Below are 17,041 nucleotides of genomic sequence, written 5' to 3' on the forward strand. Positions count from 1 at the left end.
CCGCTACAGTAATAATACAAATTTATTTTTAACATCTTTCTACGCACACTGATAACCTGAATTTAAGAGGGATTTAATCTCTGTACCAAAATTTTCCTTGAGCCTCATGCTGACACTTTACCAGTATTGAAGATAGAATACTTCTCAGTCCAGACAAGTAGACTTGCACATGTATTCGGGTTTCCATACTCAGTTACTTTATTTACGCCAAGAGTTGCACATTCTGCAAGTGCTGTTCTGGGTGTTGTCTGATTATCCTTGCTAGGAATATGACATGCCAAGTCACACTGTAGACAAATCAAAAACAGTAGCCATCCACCCTTGTAGTTTCAAAATCCACTGCTAAAAGAGCATTTCAGTTTATCCAGTTTTCATGTCACCAAGCTTCTGGAGCTTTCTGATCTCCTTTAAACAGCACTCCGGTGTCTAGATTTTGACTTCTCATTGCCTACATTTTGATCTCTAGGTTTTTATTTCTTAACAGCTTTTGGTTAAGCTACTGGTGTGCCGAGATCACTAGCTATCGTGCTGACCAATATTGTTTCCTTGTATTCCCCCATCAGTTTTTCTGTATGTTATCCGTTGTCTTCTGTCTTGTACACTCCCTGGGGCAGACACTCTTTTTGTTCTGGGTTTGTACAGCACCTAGCACAATGGGGTCCTAGTCAATGACCACTATGGTAACACAAATTACTACTACTAATAATCTATTTTCACATCTTTCTCAAGGTACACATTTTGGAGGGTGGGTGGGAGGAGGAAGACCAGCGACTTGATTCTTGCCCTCATTGAAACCAGTGAGTCCACTCCTATTAACTTCAAAAGGAGCAAGATCAGGCCCTCTTCTAGCTACAAAATCTTAGGGCTGGTCTACTCTAGGATTTTACATTGATATAGCTACATCTTTCAGGGTGTGAAAAATCTACATACTTGAGAGATGTAGCTATACTGACCAAACCCTGACAGCGCTAGGTTGATGGAAAAATTCTTCCATTGACCTACTTACCGCCTCTTAGAGAGGTGGATAACCTATGCTGATGGAACAACCCTTTCCATCGACTTACGTAGTGTTTACACTGAAGCATTCCAGCAGTGCAGCTCAGTGGTGCAGCCAAGGCCAGCGCTTCCATTTAGGCAACCTAGGCGGTCGCCTAGGGCACCAGGATTTGGGGGGGCGGCAATTCAGCGGCGGGGGGTCCTTCCGCACTCCGGGTCTTCAGCAATTCTGCGGTGGGTCCTTCACTCGCTCTGGGACTCGCCGCCGAAGTGCCCCGAAGACCGGGAGCGCGGAAGGACCCCCCCGGCCGCAGAATTGACGACGACGACCGAGAGCGTGGAAGGACCTCCCGCCTAGGGCGCCAAAAACCCTGGCGCCGCTCCTGGATGCAGCTATGCTGTTGTAGTATTTTAAGTGTAGATGAGCCCTTAGCCTATATGCCAGTCGTTTTCAATCTTTTTTTCATTTGCGGACCCCTAAAAATTTTCAAATGGAGGAGCAGACCCCTTTGGAAATCTTAGACATCGTCTGCGGACATCCAGGTTGATAACTATTGCTCTATGTTCAGATAAAGCATATATGTGAAAAGGTACATATGTGTTTGAGACAGAGAGAGTGCCAGTGAGCTTTGGGACCTTCAGCTAACACCTTCCTTCCTGAAACGCTGAAAAAGATACCTAGCAAGGTCATTGGCATTTTTGTTTAACCATCTATTTCCTACCTCACTTAATTATTCTGAAATTTCTGACAGTATGTTACACTGCAGTGCCCTCCCCTCCTAGAGTGCTTTGTGGTTTAGAGGCCACCACAGCAATGAAGCCATGATGAATGCCAGTGGAAAATCCCTAGCATAAGAAAACTGCCAAGTCTACACTTTGTTTAGCTATTTCCCACCAAATCTAAAGTTTCTTTTACAAAACATGTTTATCTCTTTGCAGTTGAGAGGGGGGAGAACCCAGGACAAAGTGGTGCATTCTACCCTTGTTAACTCAACCTTCCCAAAAACTGTTTCTAGCCACACAAACAGCAAGAGCAGGAAAGGTCTGAATTAAACTGTTTCCCTACCTCACTGAGGGTTGAACATCAAAGCCCAGCTAGGGGGCCATTTACCTGCTAACATCAAGCCCAGAAATTTAAGTTCCTGTCTAAATGAGGAAAAGCTACTGTGTTGTGGGAACATAGGCCAAAATTTTCAAGTGTGGGTGCCTAAAGTTAGACTCCTGAATTCATATTTGAATTCACTTTGCCAGAAGCTAGGAATGGGCAACAGGGGATGGATCATTTCATTACCCATTCTGTTCATTCCCTCTGGGGCACCTGGCATTGGCCACAGTCGGAAGACAAGATACTGGGCTAGATAGACCTTTGGTCTGACCCAGTATGGCTGTTCTTATGTTCTCATATTTAGGTTCTCAAATATGAGGGCTGTAGTATAATTGGGCAACACAGTTAAAACATGATTCCTTCTATACCACAAGACTGAAGGCTTTGAGATACTGTGGTGATGAGAATGGGACAGACAGAAAGAACAACCTATATGAGTATGTTGTAACATGATCCCAGAACAAAACATGTGTAGTGTAGCATAGTCCTAGGGAGAGACAAGAAGTCACTTTTGAAAGAAGTGTGTTCTGCTTTTCCTCACACTTTTTAAACAATGGGCCCTTTGTTTAGTCTCTCTTAGAAGTGGGACTTTCCTGTCCTTGCATTAACTGGAAAGAGTGCAGGATGTTCCAAGAGCTGTCATTTTTTAGAACTTTTTTTCTCCCAGTTTTCAGTGGAGGCACGTAACTCTTTTCAGCTGTATCTTCAAGCTGCTGTACTATAGATTTTATCTACAAAGGGAGTCCTGTGAGGTCATAGATTAATGCCTTGTACTTTACTCCTGCGGACTCAGCTGCTGTCTCTACAATGCTTTGTTTCCTAGGCCCTAGACCAGGGGTCTTAAACTCAAATGACCATGAGGGCCACAGGAGGACTAGTACATTGACCCGAGGGCCGCATTACTGACACCTCCCCCCGCTGCCCTCGGCCCCACCCCCACTCCACCCCTTCCATGAGGCCCCGCCCCCATTCCAACCCCTTCCCCGAAATCCCCACCCCAACTCTGCCCCCTTCCTGTTCCCAGGGGGTGCAGGAGGGGTATGGAGTGTGGCGGGGATTCAGGGCAGGGGGTTCGGCTGCAGGAGAGGTTCGGGGGGCGGGCTCCAGCCCGACGCGCACCGGGGGCAGGGCAGGCTCCCTGCCTGTCTGTCCCCATACCGCTGTAGGAAGTGGCCGGAACCTGGGGGAGGAGGGGCACAAGGGTCTGTGTGTTGCTGTTGTTTCAGCACCATCCCCAGCAGCTCCCATTGTCCAGGATTGGGGAACACTGCCTCCCAGACCCATGTGGAGTCACGGTTGATGTAGTTAGGTTGACGTAGTGTCAGTATAGACACTGCGTTGCTTCTGTCGACTGTTGCTGGTTTTCAGGAGCTGTCCCACAATGCCCCACACTGACAATACAATCGATACAAGCACTCCTGGTGAGGACATGCAACGCCGACACAAGGAGCCAAACGTACATACTCACAGGCGATTTAATAACTGCCGTGGCTGTAGGCCCATGTAAGTTAGGGCAACATGATTTTGTACGGTAGAGGTAGCACAAGTGTTGCAGCAGGAGCGCTGCCAGCTTTTCTGCCGCCCTACGCGGCGGAAGGTCCCGCCCCGAAATGCCGCCCCCGACAGAGGTGGCGGAAGCGGGGAGGAGGAGGACCCTTAGGGGTTTGGCAGGGAAGAGGAGAGGGCACCCTTAGGGGTGTAGCAGGGGAGAGAAGGGGGGCACCCTTAGGGGTGTAGCAGAGGAAGAGGAGAGGGGGCCCCCTTAAGGGTTTAGCAGGGGCGACCCTCAGGGGTTTAGCAGGGGCAGAGGAGAGGGAGCACCCTTAGGGGTTTAGCAGGAGAAGGGGAGCACCCTTAGGGGTTTAGCAGAGGGAGAGAAGGGGACCCCCTTAGGGGTTTAGCAGAGGGAGAGGAGAGGGGGCCCCCTTAGGGGTTTAGCAGAGGAAGGGGAGCACCCTTAGGGGTTTAGCAGGGGAAGAGCAGAGGGAATACCCTTAGGGGTTTAGCAGGGGAAGGGGAGCACCCTTAGGGGTTTAGCAGGGGAAGAGCAGAGGGAATACCCTTAGGGGTTTAGCAGGGGAAGGGGAGCACCTTTAGTGGTTTAGCAGGCGAGCTCCCCGAGGAGCGTAGCCGGGGGAGAGGCGCGCGCTCTCTCCCACTCTCCTGGCCTTTCACCGCTGCTCCCTGGCCCGCTCCCCGCAGAGGCGGGGTTCTGGCTCTCGGGGAAGCGGGCGGCCCCGTGCCCGGCCTGCGGCTCTGTCACCCAGGCCCCGGGCAGGGACCCGCCCCCGGGCGGGGAGGGGGAGCGGGAGCGGAGACGTCAGGCGGGCCGGGGCTTGGCCGGCGCAGTGGCTGAGGCGAAGGGCCAGAGCGTTCTTGCCGCGTGCGCTCCCGGTCGCAGCGCGCCCCAGCCCGCCCAGCATGTCCCAGACAGTGGCTCTGACCGGCCCCTCGCCCTGGGGCTTCCGGCTGGTGGGGGGCAAGGACTTCAGCACCCCGCTGACCATCTCCAGGGTAAGCCCCGGCGCCCCCCGCCGCGGCCAGGGCGCCCCCCGCAGCTGCGAAGCGGGGCGCTCCGTTGCCCGGGGGGAGCAGCTCTCCGCGGGCAGCCGGGGCTCGTTTGCACAGCTGCCGAGATGCCCCCCGCCGAGCTGTTGGGTTATTTTTTGGGGGGGAGGGTGTATGCAAAGGAAAGGGGGGGCTGATGGGGAGCCGCAGCTCCGCACGCTGGGAATTGGGCAGCGGAGCTCAGCCGGGAAGCGCAGGACTCTTGGAAAGGAGCGGGTAGCAGCTTGCGGGGGCACCGGCAGAGACGGGGCTGCACTGCAGTGCTGGGTCCCCCCTGCACCGCCCCGGGCACGCACCCTCTCCCTGCACGTGCTGGGGCTGGAGGGGACTGGCTGACTCGGGGCTCGCGGGCACGGTGGCTGCTGCAGAAGCAGGTGGAAGAAGGCTGTGGGGAGTGGGCTGGATGCGTAGCTGATCCCACCGACTGGCGGATTCATTCAGTGGTGTTAGGGGGGTTGTTTTGCATGGGTAGTCAGACCTTTGAGCGCTGAGGGTTCAGCAAAAAAAGGAGCTGGGTCACACTCCTCCTTAGTGTAACTCCACCGAAGTAGATGAAATTACACCCGCTTGGAAACTTTCTGGAGGCTTTGTCTGCAGCGGGATTTGGCAAAAATCAGTGCGATGCAATTGGGCCTAAATTACAATTGAGTTAACAGCCTGAACAGTTGCATACCCCAGCCTCATGGTTTGGAGCTCCCATCTAAGAAAGAAGAGTCGGGGAGAGAAGTTGGTTTTGAACATAGTTGATAAAAAGCTTACTTTTCATGGTGCAAACTTATTCATTTTCTTGTATTCCTGATATGCCTTTGTTTTGTCTTACGATGAACAAAAATCTGCATTTTTGTGAAAGGCAACAAAGTACAGTGTCAGTCACTAGGATCTTCTTTGTATAAGGTGGCTGTGGTTTAGGGTAACCAGATAGCAAGTTTGAAAAATCAGGATGGGGCCGGGGAGTAATAGGAGCCCATATTAAAAAAAAAAAAAAAAAGCCTCAAATATTGGGACTGTCCCTATAAAATGCGGACTTCTGGTCACCCTACTGTGGTCATACGATGGTTTAAAGCTTAGATCAAAGTCTCTTAAAAAAGTAAAGAGAGAGCCACCTTCTAAATTATTAATTCTTTGTTCACTCTCTGAGAAAGTAAAACAGTGCAGTATTTTCATGCGATAAGAGAACAATTGCCGTGGCATTCCTTGTTCACCTGGAAGCACAAAGAAAGTGACATGTGACAGGTTGGCTGGGTAAGCTAATATGTTGGGCCAAATTTGGCCTTCAGTTTCACTTCTAAAATCCCATTTATTCAAGTGGGATTTCAGGGGCATAGGTCAGGACAGAATTTGGCATTTTATGTCTTACAGGATTGCAAATATAATGACTAACTTAACTCACAGTAATTTACCATGCCAGTTAGTTGCTAGTTATCAAAAAGTAGTGTTTAATTTTCTTTAATAACCCTTTTTGGGTTAAATTCATTTGGGATGAGCATTTATATAATATAATTTTAGTAAATATGATGAAGCAGAATATTTTTGCAGTGTAAGCAGTTTGAAGTTTGTTGCTCCTTTCACAGTAGTGCTGTAAACTTATTTTTCCCTTCTGTACTTAGTATTGCATAAATCTGTCCTTGAATTGGTGCAGCTGGATATTAACTAATATATTCTATTCTCCATTTTCTTATAGACTGATTAATTCCAGCTATTTTAATAGATTGGTCAAAAAGACACTATGTATTGCATCTTTCATGTAAAAATATAAAATATAACTGTCACTGGAAATATCAAGGTGCAGTTGGAGGAGAATAGACTCATGGAAATAAATAAACATCTTTGAGTCTTCTATGGCATCTTTTAAATGAATATTTAAGATGAATTCTTAAAGTATTAAAATGCAGCCTGGGTATAAATCAAAGAATAACTGTCCGATCACTGCGTATTCTTTTCTAATATCTTAAAGGCTAAAACCTTGTTTTCCAAAGTTGTCATATTTGATTTGTGTCAAATGCATTAAAAGTATCAATTGATGATAATTAACATCTCTTCAGTTCTTTTCAGTAAATAACATGTATTTTCCAGTTACTCTGTCCAGTTTTTATATGTAAAGAAACATCCTGTCCTATACAGTAGAGAGATTAATCCAGGGGATAGGTCCAACCCTGCAGTTTTTGTTTAGGTAGATATGACTGAAGTTAATGGGACCTGTGCTTAAGTAAAGACTGCAGGACTGGGTCCAACACCCAATCCTGTGTTGCATAGTAACTATTGCGGTATCAAGTACTTATGAATAATACCATAGGGGTATGTTTTGGAAGTTTCTTTGTTTAAAGACTGCTGCTGGCTTGAAACAACTTGTGCACATTTTTTAAAATCCTTAATAGGAATGTGTGCAGGTAAGTGATGTATGATGGCCTGAATTAACAAGTGTGGTGCTCTGCTGAAGCATCTGAGTATCCTGTGCAGGGCTGTACTCTGCGAAGTGCAGCGTGCTCTCAACTACCCAAACTGAAATCAATGGCAGGTGGAGTTGCTGAGAAGCTCTCAGGAAGCATTCAGCACCCCACAGGATTGAGCACATACTTTTTGTGTTGGAGTTGAATAGTAAGTTTCAGGATATCAGTCATGTGGTCATTTTACTTTTGGAATGAGTGAATAAATGCTGCACAGAATATTGATAGGCATTGCAAGGAGAAACAGCTGTTAGATTGCTTCCCCCCACATGCAGAAATTGTTCACCATCTTGCCAGTAGGAGTCACTGCACAAAATGGAAGTGAGTAAATAGGGTTTAAGGAAAGCTATATGTGATCGTAGAAACAAGCCATGTTTTTTAAACTGCTCAGTTTATAATCTTGAAGTTGCACACACTGCAAAGCTTTGCATGTTTGCTTTCATTTGAGGGTGTTTCTTATCACACATTACTAGGATCTTTTGGTTTTATTTATTCATTTTTTTAAAAAAAACGAAGGAAAAATGTAGCATGTTGAATAGCAACAGACAGTATTTGAGCAAAATATGTCTGTTAAACAAACATACGCTACATGTGCCCTGAGGGGAAGTAATTGGCCTGCAGGCGTCAACACACGTTTCATTAATTTTAGGAAGTCTGCTAATTTTCTCCCCCATTTTGATGAAATTTATCACAATTAAATACCTACCTGTCTCTTAGAGATCATAAAATATTTCTCTTGTGAAGATTAAAATAACTAGTGTAGGTCAGAAAGCTTATTTTATTGTTACTTTGATGGAAATATTTTGTTTTACCATTATATTAGAAAAACCATAGAGTCTGGCTTTGCAGCAGACAAGTAGCTTGCCAAATTCCTGAACTGATTCAGCAAATTTAGGAGCTAGAAATATAACTTTTTATTTCAGTGAACGGCGATATTTTACTTTAGTCTTAAGAGGTGTAACATATGTGATTAGCAATTGTATAGTATTTCATGTTATGTTATTCATTACATTTTATGTGTGGTTCTTTTAAAAACCAGCCAGACTTCAAGGGCTTGATCTTGCTCTGATTGAAATCAATGGCAAAACTTCCATTGACCTCAATGATGTAGGCTCAGTCCCTAAGTACTCAAGCTTGCAAGGTGATGAGCAGTGCATCCTCAAAGCTAATCTGAGTCTAGGGTGCTCAGCACCTTTCGAGATTGGGCACTAAAATGTCAGCACTGAGAGAAGTGTTATTGGTTTTGGGACTAATATCTGAAAATGGTTTTACCAAGCGTCTGAGCGTCTTTCCTGATTTTTACCATTAGTGTTTTATTTTGGGGGTTGGACAAAAGGCTAAGCTTTGTAGCAGATTGCACTGTGATGCAGATGCTAAGTGTGAATTGCTGCACTCCTCTGTTAATACAGCTGTTATTGTTCTTAGACAGTTGTTTTACATAGATTAAAAGGACATTTTCAGGTCAAATTGAGTCCCACTTTTAAGGATGACTGAAAATAAGCTTTTACAAAAGCATGGGACAGTGAAAATGTTTTGTTGTTATTAGCAAAAAGAACAGGAGTACTTGTGGCACCTTAGAGACTAACGAATTTATAGTACTCCTGTTCTTTTTGCGGATACAGACTAACATGGCTGCTACTCTGAAACTTGTTGTTATTAATATTTATTTAAGTGGAAAGTTGTGATTTCTTTTCACCAACTCAGATATTGTAACATTCTGCTAAGGCAAGATAATAGGAAATTAATTATGAATTGACTGTGAAGAAAAATTATTATTTTCCTTGTCCCCTTGTTGGTGCAAATACTAAAAAAAACAGCATAAGTAGTGAAAACAAATCAGATTTCAAAAATACTTCTATTTTCAGTAATCTAAGGTGTTATCTGTAACACAGAGAAATTTGTTTGTAAATATGGGGCCAAATCTTGGGTGCCCTTATGCAGTGAACTCTAACTGACTTTGGGTCAGAAAATCCTCCGTGGCAAAATGCACAGGAGGGGACTGTAGGAAAGAAAATCTCCACAAGAATCTCCTCCTAGTGTTCCTCCCACATTGCCCCATCTTTGTGTGTGTGTGTGTGTGTGTGTGTGTGTGATGACTGGAAATGTAAAGCCAGCAATTTAGTGGGTAAAAACCACAAATGCAATAGGAGTCTCCGGGCTGCTAACTAGTTGGGCCAACTGAGTTTTGTCACTCCGTGTTGCCAACTCTCACAATTTCATTGCAAGTCCCATGTCATTGGTGTGTTTTTTAAAACCCCAGCTCATAGAGACGTGATTAGGCAAGAACCTAAACTTCATTTAAAACAAACAGGTTTCTAACATTCCTGATTACAGAGGAAGCTTGACACTATGACCTAAATGTTTTCTAAGGGTAGGTCTACACGTACCTCCGGGTCCGGCGGTAAGCAATCGATCTTCTGGGATCGATCCCGGAAGTGCTCGCCGTCGACGCTGGTACTCCAGCTCGGCGAGAGGAGTACGCGGCATCAACAGGGGAGCCTGCGGGCCGCGTCTGGACCCATGGTAAGTTCGAACTAAGGTACTTCGAATTCAGCTGCGTTAATAACTGGAGGCTCTACGTTAATAACGTAGCTGAATTTGCGTACCTTAGTTCGAAGTGGGGGGTTAGTGTGGACCAGGCCTAAGAGTTCAGAAACCAGGAGGCAAGTAAAAAGAACCTACGTTATTGTCTCATGATTCTTTTTCGGGGGTATTGACTTGTGATGTTGACCACATACTTAGGACTGACAATACTGTTTTTATATGTGCCCTTTGATATCAATACACTTTCCATCCTAACCATTCTTCTGATCTGCTGGCCACAACCTACTACCCAATCACCAAGGACCCCACTTATTCACCTTCCGTTTCAAGCTTCCAGATAGTTCCATAGGTTTCTTATTACTTTCTCATAGTGCTTCTAACAAGAGCCTTAAAGTTCTCATCACTTCTCTGTTCACTTGTTAGGATGGTTAAAGTTTTCACTTGTAGACTGAAATTAGAGCCTCCAGTGTCCAAATACACGTTATGATGCTGTAAGCTCTTGGGATAGTTTACTAGTTTGAGCATTGGCTTGCTAAACCCAGGGTTGTGAGTTCAATCCTTGAGGGGGCCACTTAGGGATCTAGGGCAAAATCAGTACTTGGTCCCCCTCGTGAAGGGAGGGGGCTGGACTCAATGACCTTCCAGTTCTATGAGATAAGTATATCTCCATATATTATTATTAAAGTTAAAAAAATTATGCAAAGAAATGGAAACCCCACATAAAATCCACTAGATTATCTTTGTCTGTTGAAAACCAGGTAGGTTTTTCACAACCCTATCCCTCCTTGTGTGGATATAATAGGTATGAGCCAGGCCTTTAATAGGAGTTTATTTTAGGACAGAGGGAAGACTTCAACATTTGTTTTACTATTTTTAATCTGACTAAGATGTCTCTAACAGCTAAAGACTTGATAATTTCATCCAGATTCCTCCTTCAGGATGAGACCCTCCATTGTTTATAACACACAAGTGTATTTGTGTCTGGTTTGTTTTATAAATCATTCAGCAAATAAGTGTTTGGCTTTCTATGACTGCTAGACTACTAGGGAAAAGAATAATCTCCCTCTAGACTAGACAATTCACTTATTTTAATGGAATGCAAAAATACTGTTGCTGCTGTGCAGGGCCGGCTCCAGGGTTTTGGCCGCCCCAAGCAGCCAAAAAAAAGCCGCGATCGTGATCTGCGGCGGCAATTTGGCGGGAGGTCCTTCGCTCCGTGCGGGAGCGAGAGACCGTCCGCTGAATTGCCGTCGAATAGCTGGACGTGCCGCCCCCCCTCCGGAGTGGCCGCCCCAAGCACCTGCTTCCCAGGCTGGTGCCTGGAGCCGGCCCTGCTGTTGTGAGAGCATACAGCAAGCAAATATAAGACAACATTTTACACTTAGTTACCTAGGTGAGAACCCTTTAAGATTGCAGTTTATTTTTCAAAGTCCATCTTGCCAAACTGGGTTTCACCAGTACAAATGAAGACAGAACTTGGCCTTTATATTCCAGTTCCACTAACGTAACATTTAAAAACATGGGTGGAAACAAATGAAACTATTTGTGTGAATAAAGACTGAAGAATCAGACCCTAAAATACCTGTATTTATAGCATGGCCATGCAACATTTAAGGAGGAGACATTTTAACAGTGTATAAGTAGTTGAAGGTTGTAAACCCCAAGGAGGGAGAGGAGTTACTTAGGATATTGTAGAGAAGAAAACTAAAGATGGTCCCTCAAGGAAAGCTCTGGAAATGACTTCACATCATGTATTTAAAGCTGGTCTGGATTTAGCACTAAAAACATTAAATAATATTGTAGTGAACAGTCCTGCCCTGGCAGGGAGATGGATTGTATGACCTAGTAGGTCTGTCTTCTATCTCTAACTTCCATGATAAATCATTACAGTTGCACAGATGATGCCGCTGAGGCTAGAGTTTAGTCCATTGTTTTCCAATAACTAGGTTTAGTTTGCTGGACATTCGAAGAAAGCTTGTGTAATCAATAACCACATATATTTCTTAAAGTTCATTTGTTTTTCTTGAAAATAGTTTTTCTATTTGATAAACCTCAGGTCCACAAATATAATTACATAGAGTGGCCTGATCCTGCACGTCAGCAGCAGCGGTTGCTCAGCACCTTGTAGAATTGGACCCTGTACCAGGAGGGTTTTAGTGAGGATCTCCATGAGATCAGAGCTACTCCTGTCATTATCCTGCCTAAAATCATTTGGAGCCTTAGCTATGGTGCTGGTTAATAGATTGCTTTAGAGAAGTCAGAACTCTAGCCTTCATGTTCAATTAATGTTGGGACTTTTTAAAAATATTATTCTTTACATTTAATTTTTAAAAAATAATATTTTAAAAGGAGGAGATCTTTAGGAAGGTCAGACTTGGGTATGTGTGATGGGGGAGGGGGAGACGTTCCTCTCTCCCATACCCATCTAGCAGCAAGAACTAATTCAGTTCACGTTTTCTCCTGTATGTCATCTGTGAAGCTGAAATTGGCAAGACTGAGTTTAGCAACTTCAAACATATATTGTACTGAAATGTGCCCCCAGGTTAAGTGCATCAGATTAATCACCACAATACCGGCACAATGCTGGGAATCAGGGGCGGCTCTGTTTTTTGCCACCCAAAGCATGGCAGTCAGGTGGCCTTCGGCGGCATGCCTGCAGACAGTCCGCGGTCACGCGGATTCGGCGGCATTTCTGCGGGTAATCTGCCGGTCCTACGGCTTCGGCGTACCCGCCGCCGAATTGCTGCCGAAACTGCGGGACCGGCGGACCTCCTGCAGGCGTGCCGCCGAAGGCAGCCTGTCTGCCGCCCTCACAGCGACCGGCAGGCCGCCCCCCGCGGCTTGCTGCCCCAGGCATGCGCTTGCTGCGCTGGTGCCTGGAGCCGCCCCTGCTGGGAACAGCATTTTTAGTGCAAGGCTGCTTGCACATCATCAGCTTTGTGATGCTTCACACTGCGGCATATGGGCAAGTACAACTGAGAGCGTGGAGCTGAGGGTAGAGCGCTGTGTACTATCTCCACCTTTGTGGAATTTACAGAGGCAACGGCTGTTTGAAGCTGGCTGAATGATTTGACAGATATTGTGCTAGAAATGAGACTTAAGATTTAATTAAGGAAGGATCTGGTTACTGTCAACTTCGCTTTCTTGGCTAATTCTAAGAATTGCAATTCAAACATGTTGAACTTTATGGAAAAGCAGTGTACTTCATCTTTTAGTTTTGATTGCTAGGATGCTTCCTCTTTTTCATCCGCTGTGGTTTAATAACAGAAATAGAACCCTTCATTCAGCACCCTGCTTCCAGATTCTTGAAAGCACTTAACAGACATAAAGCCTCTCAACGCTCTTAGGTGTAATAATACGCAAACTTGTATAGAAGTTCAGAGGTTTGGTCCCACTGCAACTCCGTGGCAGAGCTGAGGTTATCTTATGTTTTTGTATAGTACCTATCACTGTGGTATTTAAGAGCTGAATAACAACCAGGACTCATGGCTCTCTGATTTCCAGTCTAACCACTAGATACACACCCTGCCTGTAATTAAAATGATCATCTTATAAGTACAGTAGGCATATTTAAAATGCATTTGGATCATTTATGGCCCAGCCCTGTCCAACTCCTATGTCTATGGTATGTTTCTACTGAGTTCAGTCAGAGATGCCCCAAGCCTTTATGTTTGGAGCAAATGCAGATTTACTCCAACAAACAAATTACTCATACTTGTCCTGGGGAGCTTTAGTATATTAGTTCCCCTGTTGATTTCTGGGAGTGCAGCAGAAAACACATTTTCAGTATTGGCCCATAATTATACAAAACAAATGAATGTATGAAAAAGAACATATTTACAATCTATTGTTGAATGATATAGCACTTACATGTTTGAATGTTGAGATCATGCAGTCTTTAAAGAAAGGTTTTATTTTACATTCAGGAGAATATTTGTTCCGGTAAAGGATTGGGAGGTTGTAAAAGTTTCTGACAGAGCAGTTATTAAAAAAAAATAATAAGTTGTTCTGGTCTATATGAATTTTGCTGTAGGGCTGCCTGATAATCTCTCTGGATATCATTACAATCCTGAGCCTTTTAAACACATTACTTACAATGTATATGCCATTCATTATTGTGATGTAGCCTAATAACCACTGTTGAGAGACCTAGGACCACCACAAATACATGTTTTCCCCTGAAGCCCTTCAAGTTAAGCTATTGTTTAGTTCCTTGGTTTTGTTTCAGATCTCTGCAACTCTGTTTGTATTGGATTATGCTTGTTTAATGTAGCTGGTAGTATTTAATCTATTGCTGTAATCAGTTTTTGATTAGAGCTTCCAAATAGATTGAATTAACTGCTGTATGTGCATCAGTCCTAAAACTAGTATTGCAAAGATAGCCTTTGCCAGATATATATCTCCTGTATGACAGAACTAAGAATTGGTAGCTGTTTCTTTTATTCAAAGTATATTTATATACACTAGATTTATAACAAGCTAAAATGTAACTTAGAGTAAGTTGATCCTTTTGGCTATAAGGAAATCACTGTGTGTGTGTCAGGTGTTCTCCTATGTCTGCCCTAATGAGAACTAATGGCAAGATCTGTTGAGAGCGAGAAACTTGGGCCATTGCAATTACATTTGTAATGACACTTAAAATTCATTTAAACTAAAGGTAAGAGCTAGTGGAATTAGAATTAATATATTTTTATTGCTTCCTAAATGTTCTGCCTTCAGATTTTATTAAATAGCTATGAGAGGAGAATAAAAATCTCTTGCTGTTCAGCCTTGGAGTTTGTTTAGAAGAAAATACTAGAGAGAAAGCCTACTGCTAATTACTCTAATCAAGCACACTGATAATCCAGGGTAGGAAACTAGGTGGAAGGAATGATTCATGTAGTTCCAGTCATACAAGGTCTGACCTTGGCTTGTGTTTAGCAAAATAAACCGAATGCACCCTAAAATACTGTAGGTCTTTGCCAGACTTAACAAAACAGAAAATGTTCTACACGTTCGGGGGATTTACAGGATTTTTAAAATGTTAGTATAATGACAACATTAGCTTTAAAATAAAATTTGAACTATTGCTCTGTTAAGACAGGTGTTGAGAGTTCTTGTGAAAAGACCTGTAGCCAAAAAGTTAGATACTTTGGAGCTATTTTTTATTAATCCAGTTTCTCCCTCTAACCAGTATCAAGATGGTTAAAATGACTTTCCCAATACTAAAAACAAGTACAATGATATTTTTCTCTTTGTCATGTAGAGCATGATAGGCCCCAGTCCTGGTCCCATTGCAATCAGTACATTTGCAGGCTTATGCAAAGTATTTTAGAATTTCATCTCCCAGTGTGCTGGCTGTTACGTTGCTAGTTGTGCAAAATTTCATAGCGAGCCAAGGTTTGAGCACTGTGTTATTCAGTAGTGGTCCTTACACCCTCTAGAGAGAGAAATCTATCACTTTTGTGCATATATAAAAACAATATTTTTATTATTTATATTTTGGTGGGGAACAACACCACTAGGGTACCTACCCTTCCCTCCAAGAGCATTACTACCAATATAATATCTAAGCATCACAAAGTCCCTTTCAAAGTCCACGCCATTACTGATCCTTTCTCATGGAATGCACCAGAAGGAGCTATGCTGGCTCGTCCATGTTTCAAATTCATGTCTATCAGAGCTTCAAAGGCATTTCACAAAAAAATATCTTGTGGAAGAATTTAGTGTCATTTGTGTGGAATCCACAGTAAGATTTCCAAACTTTAAAAATACAGTAAAATCAACCTATATCTTGCTCCAGAACAGAAGGATTCAGAAACATTTGTTAGCCCAAATACTGCATATTGCACAAGGACAGCGCCTCCACCCCTGCAGTCAATGGGAGTTTTAACTTTGCCTTCAGTGAGGAGTCTAGGCATCACATGATCAGTTTTCCCACTAGGGAAAGGGCAGTGGTAGCTTGAAGGTAAATTGCAAATGTACCCATTCCTTGAACTTTCATAATCAATTGCACCATAAAGGAATGAATAAATCATGATTTTTTTTTGTTTCTGCATCTACCTACCCTGATAAAGGTCACTACTATTTGTTATTACTATCAAAAGGAGATTACCCCTCTAGTTGGGAAACCCAGTACTCTTTAGATAAAAAGCCATAAGCCGCTTCTGTTTGTCTCCTGTAAAGCACACAGGAGATTGCTCCAAAACTGTCCTAAACCCAGATCACTTACATTCCAGGAAGTGACTGGTGGGATGGAGGTCGCCAGTCAGAGCTGCAGGGGTCATACAGCTGCAGTTTGGTCCTGCTGCTGAGGGTAATGAGTAGGAATGGCTCTGCTTGTTGTCGACTAGCAAAGGGGATTGATAAGGGAAAGCAAACTGTATCCTATACCTTTCAGGGTACCCTTGTTTGAAGCATTGTGGTGTCCAGTTTGGAGGGGGCCATGTTTTAAAAAGTATTTAGTTACCTAAAGATGCAGCTAGGTGCCTTGTGGGATTTTCAGAAATGCCTACGTGCCTGTCTGCATCTTTAGGGGCCCAAATACCTTTTAAAATGTGGCTCTGGGTGAACTTACTTGAAGAAGTAGCTCTTAAACTAAAGTCTAAATGCAGACTTATTGCTTGCCTCCTATTGCTCAGACACTGGCATTCTTAATTCTCTAACCTGATCAATTTATATAATAGGTTTGTGTAATTTATAGGTTTCAGTGGTTCTCGGCCTTTTCCATCTTTGACCAAGGTGAGCCTCAAAGATCTGGACTGGGATTCAAACTGCAAGGAAGCCTGGATCTAGGTTTTGATTTGGATCCATCTGTATTTTGAATATAAAACTATTTTCAAACATCTTGCAATCTCTCCATCCTGAATCTCTTAACCTACTTACTAATATGTCTTTGTTCTTACCAAATTTCTTTGTTGTGGGAAAAATGCAGGTGGATTGAAATGAAACATCTTTACTCTTTCCCATGAGCTATGCTAAAACTAAAAGCGTAATAAAATAAACAGGAAAATATTAAATGTGGTGGTGGTGGTAGTGACAGGAATTGAACTTCATTGGTAGATAGCTTAACTTTTGATTCTTCCTATTTAAAAATCTTGCTATAAAAATACTGCAGTCGTACATGGCCTGCTGTCTGAGGATAGAGCAAGTTCATTTGTTCTCTCTGATAGCTGTGAATTTTGTCACCGTTTTATTAGCTCGTCAGATGTGGTCTTTCTAAGGCTTTGATCTGGGCCTTTTGATCATGCTTATGGAATTGTATGTTCCCCTAACTTGCCTATAACCAAGTCCCACTGATAGAGAGCAAAAAAGCAGTGTTGGAGAGCTGGGAAGACTGACTCTGTATCATTTACTGGTGGCCCATGGGAACTCTTCTGAAAAGGTAATATAGCCCTAGGCTACA

General features: G+C 43.7%; 1 protein-coding gene across 1 annotated transcript in view; it reads left to right on the forward strand.

The window, feature by feature from the left end:
* Nucleotides 1–4,435: 4,435 nt before the first annotated feature.
* PDLIM4 (PDZ and LIM domain 4) overlaps nucleotides 4,436–17,041 on the forward strand; it is a 98,288-nt gene continuing 85,682 nt past the window's right edge. Inside the window, exon 1 of the mRNA XM_034778270.1 lies at nucleotides 4,436–4,615. Within this exon, the coding sequence (XP_034634161.1) occupies nucleotides 4,523–4,615 (93 nt within the window). The 5' untranslated portion in view covers nucleotides 4,436–4,522. The remainder of the gene's footprint in view (nucleotides 4,616–17,041) is intronic.

This window comes from Trachemys scripta, chromosome 8, assembly GCF_013100865.1.
Source record: "Trachemys scripta elegans isolate TJP31775 chromosome 8, CAS_Tse_1.0, whole genome shotgun sequence".
NCBI lineage: Eukaryota > Metazoa > Chordata > Testudines > Emydidae > Trachemys > Trachemys scripta.